Below are 12,817 nucleotides of genomic sequence, written 5' to 3' on the forward strand. Positions count from 1 at the left end.
CATTTTTATTTTTTTGACCTTTTCAAATCGCGTTTTCTCGAAAACTACTCAATGAATTTCAGCCAAATTTTCAGGAAATATGTGTTGTACCATGCCATTTTGAAATATGAAAAGAAATTGGAAAAATTCACTTCCGGTCAGGAATTATTGCAAAATTTCATTTTTTCCACTAAAAATCTATTCCGTGAATGTTCTCAGAAACTATAAAAGGTAGGATTCTCAAACTTTCAGATATGATAGAGGTTGGTTTGTAGATGTGTGATAAGAACATTTCATGTGTCGTCGCCACTTCCGGTCGTCACAGGAAGTGATTGAAAAAGGGCAATTTTTTCAACTTTTTTGTTTTTTGACATTTTTTATTGATATTAATAAGAATAATAGAAACATATTTGAGAATGATAAATATGTAATTTGATTTAGAATCGGAAATTCCTACCTCGAGATATTCGCATTTAAAAATTGGAAGTGGTGGTCCCCAATGGCGTAATGGTAAGCGCGTTGGATTTACACGCTGGCGACCCGGGTTCAATCCCCCATATGTCCGAAATTTTTTTTTATCACTTTTTCATTTCGATTTTACGTTTTTCTTTCAGAATCGGACGGAAGACCTCTCGTTGCTCGCAACGAGTTTCTTTTCTAGTTATTTTTCTTCTTCTTCTTCCTGGGTACTTTTTTGTCCCGGAGTGATCTTGTAAACTATACATCCGACTTAGGTAAAACCTTTTTAGGGTCAGTAGGCATGTTATGTAAATTTGCGGAACGAAGGTCATTTTGTGCGCACGTGCTTGCAAGAGCGTGCACGTGCAACAAGTGAAATGACCGATTTAATTGATATTGGCGTAACTTTTTACCTTTTTGATGAAATGCTTTGAAACTCATAATATAAGGATATATAAGTAGCATAGACAATATGACATAGTCAAAATAGCAAGATCTCACGCGCATGCACGTGCGCTCTGCTCTGATCGGCTGAAACTAAAGTCTCAATATCTTTCTTGTTTTTTGACGAAATCCTTTGAAATTTTGAACATAGCCATACATTAGGATAACCTACACTATGATGTATAGCAATTATCATGAAAACACGTGCATGCACGTGCGCTGCAATCTGATTGGCTTAAACTTTAAATAGCTATAACTCCCTTGGTTTTCAACCAAACAGGATGGGATTTGGAACATAGATAGATATAATGGACTTCTACAAGAAGGTATGGTCATCATGCACATGCATACACGTGCGTATACGTGCGCTGCAATCTGATTGGCTGAATTTTTAAACAGCTATAACTCTTTTCAGTTGGTTTTCAACCAAATGGGGTGGGATTTAGAACATAGTTAGATGTAATGGACTTCTACAAGAAGGTATGATCACCATGCTCATGTATGCACATGCGTGCACGTGAAATGAGTAAAATCAAAAATACACTTGAATGAGCGTATTTTTTGATACTTTTGGATTAAATACTTTAATACTTAGTATATTAAAATACATAGATTGTGTAGACAAGATGATATGGTCATTACGCACATGCATTCACATGCGCACGCATGCAATGCTAAAATTTGAATGAACTTGGTACCCTTCTGGGTAAACGTTGTTCAAGTCTAAAATGCATAGAGTTTGTCTTATTTAATGAAGCTTACAGGTAATATGGCACCAAAAGGGAGTCGGGGAGCGTTTGGGGAACATCTGTAACGGTCCCCGTTACAATTAGCACTAGTTGTTTATGTTTCCTTATTTCTTGTTTCGTTGTATCTGAGATATTCATTAGGGTGTCCTGTGATCAATGATTTCGTTGAAATTTTTTTGTCTGAAAGTGGCAGTAGTAGCACACAGTAAGAAGGTATGAAAGCATTGTATCATTCCTCGATTACTGAAAGAAGAACTATAATTTATCATAAAATTTTCCAATGAAAAACGCACCTAATTTATCAACGACTCATACAACGAAAATACTTTCCCGCACAACGACAAATATCGTAAATATTTAACAACGGATATAGTCGTATTTTGACGGAAGCTGTTAAATTTAGGATAATCTAATCAAAAGCAGTAATAAATTACGTTTGCATACTAAAGAACTTATATTTCGCATTGTTTAGTACAATTATTAACGAATATGGGATGAACTTCAACATGGCCATGCATCTTTTCAAGTCTTTGTACAATTATACTGTACACTTCCAGTTTTTTAGTATGTGGGTTTGACACTGTGAAAAGTATCAGTGAATATTCGATGTGGCCCCTTGGCCTCTAGATAAACCTTTTGAAGACAGCACTTAAATCTTCCTCAAGGTCGTAAAATTAAAGGTTGTTCCATTAGATACTTTGAAATTCAAGCCGTCTGACGGACATAATTTATATAATGCGCCGTGAATTTCACTATATAATTTATACTGCCCCGCCCTAGCAAACATGGGGCCCTGAATTTCACAACTGCGATAGAGGACTTAATGGTGATTATAATCATGACAGCACATTGACTGCTTGATGTACAGGGGTAAAGAAGATTTTTAAAGATTTTAGTGGTGTTTGGCCCCACCCTCCGGCCTCAGGGAGGCAGGGATCATGAAATTCACATTTTTTGTTCCCCTTTACCTAGAGATGCTTTATACCAAAATTGGTTGAACGGTTGCAAAGAGGAAGATAAAAATGTTCAAATGTTCACGCACGACAATGGACGAAAACAAATAGCAAACCCGAATTTACTCAGGTGACCTAAAAATCATATTATTAGTTTTCAGGAATAACAACAACAAAATGAATTCAGAATTAAAAGATTGTCAAAATGTACACATTTATTTTGAGAAATACTTTATTAAGATCGTTCATAATCTGAAAATTAAAATTTATAATAATAATATCATTAACAGTAACATTAAGGGAAATGTAAAATAATGCATCAATGCGTCAATTCAACAATCATCATCAACAATAAAGAATCTTAAGGAATAACCTACTGAATTGAAAAACCATAATTCCTCTTATGTTTGGTGATTTGTTGAGCTTAATGAAGCTCTTTAGAAAAGCAATAATATTGTTAATACATTTTATAAATCTAGAATCATATATTCGTTGTTTGGGATATACAAGTCTTTTCTGTTTGGCATTCTTTATCGACAAGGTTGTCCGGTGAGGAAGAACTTTCAAGCAAGTTATTTATCGCACAATCCAAATTTTCGGGCACTGAGGAAGTTTCCGTCTGGGTGTTCATAGTGCAATCGATAGATCCATTTGCATGTGATGACTTGTCATGGTTGTTAGTTATGCTTCTAAGTTCCCAATGCTTACTGCTGTTGCTCATATCCTGATTATTTGGAATCAATTCAGCATCTTCCCCTAGCATGGCAGAACTTAACGAGATTGTTCTACAGGTAAATGCAGCTCTCAAAAATTTTCTGAAAGTTTTACTCATAAAACAATAAATTGCAGGATTAAGAGACACTGTGATATAAGCAAAGCACGGCGCAAATAATTGCAAATGATACGAAAAAGTCGTCGCTGGAACGTTTAGTGAATTCATTATTGCTGCTACGTGAAGGGGTAGCCAACAAACTGCAAATGCCAGAGTTACGACAAATGTCATCTTCACTATCTTTCCTCTTATTTTCAGTGTGACAAGTGCCGCCTGGTTTAGTCTGGCACCACGCCTCAAGTGCGCGCGTAGTTTTTGAGCAATCTGAATGTAACAAAACCCAACCAATGTCTGTGGAATCAGATAAAAGAAGATAAACATGCAGGCTGAGTAAGCTTTTCGTTCGTCATCTTCCATTTCCTCCACACAAATGGGACGAAACGCCTTCACTTCCCGCACAACCATTAGTACCCATGAAAATACGAGGAAGGAGAACACCCAAAGAGCTATGATAATGTAGCACGTGTTTTGAGGAGTTCTGCAATTAAGAAACCGTGATTATTAAAAAATATATGCTAATAAACATTGTCAATTTTATAAGATAGCAACTAGTAGTAACAAAATTAAATAAAAATATAACGAATAATAATCAATCTGAAAATTCACATTTTGTCCGGCGTCCGTCTGTCTGTAAACTTATACTTTCAAATTCTTCTCAAGAACCACTGAACCGATATCAACCAAATCCCTGGGTGAGAGGATGGCCAACATGGTGTTTGCTTTCAAAGACTACTAAAATAAGGTTGTAATCAAAACCAATATACATAGAAAAAAAAAATTAAAAAGTTCAAAAACGATTTTATAAGATCTTTATGTAGAGCGAAATATGAAATGAGTGACGTTTCAGTTTCCGGCGAAGAAATATCGTTTGATGCTTATTCCTCAACAAATTCGTCCAAGGTTTGTATGGAGCGTAGTGGAGTTAATCGAGGATCGTTTACGTCACACGTTTGGTCCGAGTGATTCAAATGCAGATGGTATTGATACATGTAGATCGTCGTCAAAATCGAAATGTTGAATTGAAGTCCACATCAAGAGAGATCTTTTCATATAGCAGTCGATTCTGCTGCATAATGATATATTGTAACATATTACTTGGTTTTTAACGTAATTTTATGAAGTCTTCCTGTTATCATTCAACCTATGTTTTACTTTGCCTGCCAAAAAGTTGTTCGTTTATGACTTTACTGAAAATAATATGTCAGCTACGATTAGTTATTGCTATTATCGTTATATCTTACCTGTCGTTACGTTATGTTAGATCGTAGGATTAATTACAGGGGAAATGGGGTGGATTTTACATTTCATTTTTGGTAGCCATCAACCTATATATTTTTTGTGAACTTCATTTTGTTGATGAACTTGACTTTTCTAGAAATTCGTAGATGTCCAACGGAAACTCGAGTATCTTTTTTATTTAAATTGCGAGTACTTGTGAGTACACTCAAAATGCTTTTTGAAAATATAATTCTGCAGATGATCAACGGCAACATATATAAATTCAACACTGCACAGGAAACTTCCCACTGCTCATGTTTTGAAGTATCGAATACAAGTAAACATTTGCAGCCCTAAACTAGCAAGTAATGGCGCCTCAATGCAAGTGAAAAATTTAAGGCAGTTAAATAAAAAAAAAACTCAAAAATATAAAACAAATTTTAAAATGTTACCCCATGATTTGTTCGACATGGATGAAACTTAGATTGATTGATTGTATATTGTTTAACGTGCCTCATCGAGAATTTTCGCTCATATCGAGATGCCATAACTTGCCGGGGGAGAGCTGCAAAATTTGTCCTATACGCGGGCGACGAGACGATGAAACTTGGAATACAGGTATATATCCCTTTCATACCAACTGCTTAACCGTCACTATAGTCCAGCCGGTAGCTATAGAGTGCTCGTTCCTTGATCGGAAGTATGTGTGTTTAAAATAAGGCCGTGTGTCACAATCAAAGTTGATTTTGTTACATGTTTATTTGTTTTTCTTTTATTAGTATTGCCCTGTGTTGAGCCTTATTTGTATTTAGTGTTTATCCTGCAAGGAGCCCCATTGTGACGCTCAGGTGATTTAAATATTTGGCCAGTCGCTATATAAGGTGATGTCAGGTTTGTCTTGGGTAGCGCACGTTTTCCTTGACCAGTGAAAGTAGTTTCACATGTCCATGGAGGGTTAGGTAGTTTTTCGTGGTAACTGAATCTCCAATCAGGGTAAGTGTAATTTACTTACATTTATTATATTAAAAAGTAATGCAGTATTATGTTAATTGAGCTTATTCTATTTTTATCCACGAGAAAGTGTTTGAATTGTATACGGGAATTTTACCACGTGCACATGCCGTGAGTTTAAGCGTAAAGTAATGATATTAGTTTATTACTCAGAGTGTAACGTTACATTGTATTATTATTTTGCTTTGCGAAGCGGTGTGATACATGTTAGTTAAAACTGTATGTTTAAACAAGTATATGTGTAAACATTTATGTTATGTTGTAAGGCAGCCCGTTCGGGGTCAAGCTTATTATGTCTACGCATATTTGTTGAAGGTCCCTATTGATACATGTACGTTAGTATGATTTGGTGCTGTCGGCGGAGGCAACCTAAGGGCGTGGTACGCTGGGCCGAGACCGTGAGAGAGGAAACGTGGTTTCCCGGATTTGGCAGCATTGCAGACGCTTAAGACGCGTGGGATAGGCGCGGGACGTCGAGGACGTGGTGGCATTTGGTGTAAGGGCGTGGTACCCGTAGGTCATGGACCGTTAAACACAGGAGGCGGGGACGGATATAGGAACGTGGTCTCAGGATGGACACTGATAGACATTTTGAAATTCATTAATTTCATTTTGTATATTTGTACATATTTGTTTTTATATAAAACTGTAAATAGAAAATAGTTTTGTTATCACTGATCAAGCTTAGGGTGTCGTGACACCGTGTAAATGGATACAAAATATGTAGAAACTGTTTCTTGGCCAAAGGCACCTTGAAGTTAAAATTGTGGGTTTTTCATATGAGACCTTTAACCCCTTAACGGCCAAGTGCGCCTTTTGACGCATTTTCAGCATCACAGTGATTTAACTGTTGGCGTTTTGTAAATAATTGGGATACAACAAAACAGTTGTTATTTTCTGAAACTAGAGAAGAAACACAACATTTTTTCTATTATCAGTTTTTCCCTGCGATGTTTAGAAATTATTGTAAACTTGAATTGAACATTGAATATAATTGCGGGAAGTTAGTAAAATTAAGCATAAATGAGTGATTTTGTGCTATCTTCTGTAGGCTGTATCTCACTTACAGCACACTATAAAAAAAAATGAATGCCATATCCTAAAAGCGAGGAATTTTCCCTACATTTTCTCTATTGGACATTCAAAGGTACGAACATCCGTTACAGAAATATTTGCTGTTGAATATTGGAACTTTTTCGAGTAAAACAAAAAAAAATGCACTATGACGTCATCTAACGTTTTACGTGTATACAATGAAATCTTTCATAAGCTCGTTGTAAAATAAATCGATTCTTTTAATATAATAATGGAACAGATTTATTTTTGAAAGGATTTTTTTATAAAGAAGAGTTAATATAAGAAACGTTTTGAGCCATAAACATGTAATAAAGGGAATTTTCATTAGCTTTAGAAAATAAGTGATAGTTCTTGACCCAACGCCCCGATTTCGCGCACCCACTGTTTCAGAAATCCCTGTCGAATTTTGTGTCATCCTACATGTAGTAGGAATAATTAATCAAGTAATCAGGTATTGTCGTTACCATTTTCTTACTTTTCGGATTTATCATTAAAAGTTAAAAAATATATATATACAAGGTTATAAATCTTTTTTCGAGTCCTTAGGCTGGTATTTTAAATGTACTTTGAAAGGAAAAGCTGTCACAACGACAAAACATATTAGGAGTTAAAATTTCGATGAAAGATATATTTTTGCTAACGCACAAACTGCATTTAACTGACTCGATTATTTTTCTTACCCTTATCTTTATTTAATATAAAATGAAATGTATAGGAACATGAAAATAAAATAATGAATATTCACTGTGATATTTAATTTTTGAAAATTGGGAAACTTATTTTCGTTTGAATTATTTCCCTTTCTGTTACCATGGTTGTTATATACACAGGGAGAGACATAGCAGGGAACAGTCATTCAACACAAACAAACATGGACAATTAATTTTTTTTTTCATGTCACTTAACAGATTTGCCTATTATAATATCTTAACTATAAATTTTAAGGTCGAATTCAGCTCTAAGATATAACATACAAGCATGTTTTTTTTTTTTTTTTTTTTTTTTATATTTACCGATATATATGTAGATATGAACATGATGAAGGTCTAATGTTGAAAACGTATTCCACTGCAAATCTTTATGTCGCTTCATTTATTTACAAATTTCAAGACGGGATTATCAGCCGTAAAAGCGTTCATAACAGATTGCAATGAATGTTAAATAAGTTTTTTTTTATCTTGAATAAAAAAGATAAAATCAAACCTCTTCTCGAAAAAGAAATGCATGGATCTTCTTTCATAACTTGTAATAAAAGCATATCGCTAAAAATCCATTAACTTCAGTACTGAGTTTGCTCTAAATTTCACGGACAGATTATTAATTTTGCAGGTTTTAAAAAAGAACTGAAATTTAACAAAAAACCTTATATCATTAATACTAGTTGCGAGTCAGCTATTTATTTTTAAGACAATGCCTTTTTAGATGTAACAGATTGAATTTGAGAAAAACATTTACTTCCGAAATGGTAATTCAGGAAGGATTTTGCATGACAAATAGAATTTTGTTTCCATTCTTTGTTGAGCGAAATTCTTCATACTTTATTACAAAATTTTTACCGGAATTTTAACTTAATTTTGGATATGTGAGACTTCATAAATCATACATTTGTGTCTATACTACGGAACAATGGAATATTAAAATTGTTTTTAAAAAGTAATCGATGTAAGAGTTGTGGACAATTTTTTCCCCAAGTTCAATGCTATGTCTTTAAGAAAATTATAATTATGTTTTTGCTTTTTGAAACAATTATTTCTTTCATTTTTATGAATTCGTCCATTTATCGTAGAATGACTGGGAATTACATGTAAGGTCGGGTAGCGAAGTGGGACATATAATCGAAGTAGATGCATTGGCGTCGAAAGCAAATTGAAAGTGGAAGGGGGCAAAGTACAGGAGAAAAAAAATATTCAAGTTACCAAAAACTTGAAAAGCGAAAAAAATTGTCCTTCGTCCTTTACGAAAATCCTATTTCGGGGGGTTGGGGGTGGAGGGTTAATATCGAACTTCTCTAAGTACAATTTCTCTCTAAACCCTCCTATGTTCATTGTCTATATCATGGCTATCTTTGCAAAAAAAGAGGCCCTAGCCCCCCCAGCCCCGGTTCCGACGCCTATGATATGTTAATTTGTGTAGCGATTCAGATTCCTTTTTTTTTATTGCGACTTTGAATAAAAAAATGGAAGAAAAATCGTGTTTTGTTAAACACAGACAGAGATGCTGTTACTGAATTGCAAGAAACTTGTTTGTCTGTGTAAACCATAATGAGAAGAACCCCCCCCCCCAATAACCATTGTTTTTACATCGAAGGTTCATATCTACATGTATTATGAATATATTTATACAATTACCAAGTCCAAGAAAAGACATTTGCATGCAAGTCTAATATGTCACCTATGAACTATTACATACGCGTTCATTGTGAATGCCTAAGTACATCGATAATCAACACTCAAGCCACGGTCCAGAGTCCGCCTGTAGCGGAGGATTTTGGCCGTGATTAGAGAGACACCAAGTATGCACTAGAAAATGCGAAGTGTTTGTCATCTAAACATTTTGTTCCCAGTGCATGTATTTTACCCTAGGCCCCTGATATTACCACCAAAAAATTTTGAAGATCTGTAACAATGAAACGAAATCCAAAAAATTAAAAACTCAATGCGGGCTCATCAGTAGATTACGCAATTAAACAGATACATATACCTGCAAAGATAACATGATCAAGATTGTGACTCAAACTGGACTCGAAGTGATGCACTCAGTTTTTCTTAAGAAGGTTGACACACGAGAATACTCATTTTAGGGTTGCTTTAGTAAGGACATTTTCAAAGGCTGCTCCATTTGCCACCTCCTTTTTTGTTTACATTTCATGCCTAAGTTTCTTTTCCTTTTTCACTCATCCGTAACCCCCCCCCCCCTTCCACACAGACACATTTTGCTTCACGTCTCTTAGTAAACAGAGATAAAGGATTACTCTGGGTAATGGATTTTAAGGGGATAAAACAGTTACTTGCCCTGATTGGAATATTTATTGTAAATGCTACATATAACAGCTACAGTAAAACTCGGTTACAGCGAAGTCCTGAGGACTTATGAATTTAATCCGCTATATCTGTAATTCGTTAAATCCGTATATAACGAATTCGTATAACTATATATAATAGCGAATTCGGAAAATGCATGTTTTCCTTTAAGTATTACAACCAAATATGTTAGGGAAGCAAATATTACAAAACATATCTTCGATAACTAAGGTTTTATTATGAATTGAATTTTATATACAACTGCTAAAAGGAAATAAAATCAGTTCAATTTATCAAATTTTTGAGATCTTTGAAACTTCGTTATAAAAGATTGTAAATTTCATTATATTTATTCTCAACGGGACTCAAAATCAGTTCGCTATATCTGTAAATTCGCCATATCAGAGTTCGATATAACCGTAAAATTTTGCAAAGATTTGTTAAGAATTTTGCCGGGAACCGAGATAAACTTCGCTATAATCGTGAATTCGCTATATCCGTGTTCGTACTAAACGAGTTTTTATTACTGTAGTTAGTGTTATATAACTATACTAAATTGATCAATCAGATTAAAATCAGCTGTAAGTTTTTGTTTGGCTACGTTTAATTCTAGCCCAGATTCTACGTTGTTTGTCGTAAACGTAGACAAACAGCTAGGGGTATGTTTACAGATAAAAAAAAATTATATTAGTGAAGTAAAGTGAAAACTGTAAAAAAAAAAATATCCATATTCATCAGAAATGAAAATTTGAAAACTATTTTTAAATCTGGTGAGTTTTAAACTTAATTACAGTGGATATATATCTTATAACCCCACCTCACCCCCTTCACCCTTGTACAAAGAGTTGTAATTAAGAGCACTTAAAAATTTGACACTGGTATTAATATAATAATTCATTCACTTTTAATTCATGTTTGTAATTTTAAAAAAGTAATGGCATAATGTCATTTTTATTGAATAGAAGGTGTTTATGTAAAATGTAGGCTGGAATCGAGAGTTAGTGTGCATAGTTCTTTGTCATATTCTCCCCATGGCCGTCATATAAAACTTAATGATATACATGTATACTGATGATATTGTATGTTCGAGTATATAACAGGGTATTGTGAATTCTTATATGCAGATCGCTGGAACTTGAAGGTAATCATTTATTTTACTGAAAGTAAATAAATATATAATACCCATGATTTGTTAGGAATTAAGCCCCCTTCTCAAAATTGCTATTTTGTAACCATGGCAACACACACTGTTCCTTGAAATAAAAATACTAAAATATAAAAAAAATGTGCATCTTTGTATGCTCCACATGTGTACCAAATTTTATTGAAGTCAGTCATAAACAGTAATAGGGAGAGCGATTCAAAAATTGCTTACGACAATCAGACAGTTGTGAAGCCGAAGTCGAACGGATGAGGTACTGACATTGTGTAATTGTATAAACTCTTTCTATTAAATAAAACTGACCAATTAAACTAAAAACTAATTGAATGCATGCTTTGTTTTAATAGTAACACCAAATCCTTTGGTTTGGAAACATTATTTGTAAAATTGTATTTCAGTGACGAATAAAGGGAGAAAAGCACATATTTTGTCAATTATGGGTCTCAATCGTTGCCATGGCAACCGTGACGTCAAATTACTTTGCATTATTAAATACTTTAGGATCTTACCTTTCAGAAAATATATAGGTTGCTTTATATAAAAGTGACTAGAAAATGTCAAAAATTCTGTTTGAACTTTTTTAGGCAATTATGCAGAAAAATTGCAAAATCTCTGGCCGTTAAAGGGTTAAAAACCGAGGATATGTATCACGACACGATAAAGTACCCGCAATGCTCATATACCCAAAGTGCCTTGTGAATGGTCACAATTTGGAGCCTTTCTTCGGTATATTATGATGTCTCTATATGAATAAACTACTGTAAAAGCACAAATATTCGCGTGGGATTAAATTTCATTTATTTCGTTCTTTACAATTATCAACGAAATTAAATCCCATACGAAATTTTATATGACTTAATATTGAATAGAGTAACCTTATAAACAACGAAATTAAATTCCCACGTAACTATTTTTGGTGACAAATCAACGAAATTTGTGCTTCTAGTATTCTTGAACGGGAAGTAAATCAACATTCAATCAAATACTCAGTTTTCAATAATTCGTATTGTCTTTTTAGAAAAATGAAATAGAAAATTCAGATTTTTTTTTTTACTAAAAAAAATATAAAGTTTGTTTCTGAATATAAACATGTTTGGTTCCATGAATTTTCAAAAAATAAAGTAAAGGTTAAGTCAAAACTTTACTTTAATAAAAATAAACCATAAATTAATCACTATTCCTTTTTCATAGGCGTCAGAAGCAATTTGAAAGTGGGGGGGGGGGGGGGGCTACCCCAACAAAAAAGGTAACCCACAACTTTCAATTCCTATATTATGTTTATCTTTGCCCCCGGTTCCAACGCCTATGTTTTTAGAAGTCAAAAATAAAAATATTGGACCACGAGCTTCCAAATAAATCGTAAAAATTACAATTGCTTAAATCAATTTTGCATTATACCGATGTTTTCCATTCATATTTGTATTCATATGTAAAAATCTTATCCCTACCTGAGGATTGACTCCTCCTCTGGGGCTCATGATTAATCTACTGTAGCTATCATAATATAAAAGATTTTAAATAGAAATAGTAAGTAAAAGTAAGAAAGCACCATTCCTTATCATTACTCATAATTGTATATAGTTTATCAGCTTCATACCCAGAAGCAGAGGAGAAGACTTTCAAAGTTTCCACTACATTAGAGTCCCTCCCTAGCACCAGAACCCCCGATCCAGGGACCTTAAAATTCATAAGTTTGAAAAAGGCAGCTTTCCTTATCATGACTCTGTAAATAGTTTATTGGTGTGATACCAAGATTTTCAAAGTACTATGGATACATTCCACAAACAAATTTTCTTATCTCCTACACAGAGGAGTAACAATGGTATTTTTGGGGGGAGGGGGGGGGGTGCGTTAGATTACACTAAAATACATAATTTTGTGCATCGGTTGTTGATTTTCATGATTGGTGTTGC

At 34.1% G+C, this 12,817-nt stretch overlaps 1 protein-coding gene across 1 annotated transcript; it reads right to left on the reverse strand.

Moving 5' to 3' along the window:
- Positions 1 to 2,830: 2,830 nt before the first annotated feature.
- On the reverse strand, positions 2,831 to 3,896 carry LOC134274700 (galanin receptor 2b-like; the record flags this gene model as incomplete). The annotated part of the gene is made up of 1 exon (XM_062756950.1): positions 2,831 to 3,896. A coding segment is annotated over one exon (831 nt), but the record flags the coding sequence as incomplete, so codon positions are not given.
- Positions 3,897 to 12,817: the final 8,921 nt, after the last annotated feature.

The sequence above is a fragment of the Saccostrea cucullata genome, unplaced genomic scaffold, assembly GCF_032062105.1.
Source record: "Saccostrea cucullata isolate Sc308-1 unplaced genomic scaffold, CSIRO_AGI_Scuc_v1 ctg7776, whole genome shotgun sequence".
Taxonomy (NCBI): Eukaryota; Metazoa; Mollusca; class Bivalvia; order Ostreida; family Ostreidae; genus Saccostrea; species Saccostrea cuccullata.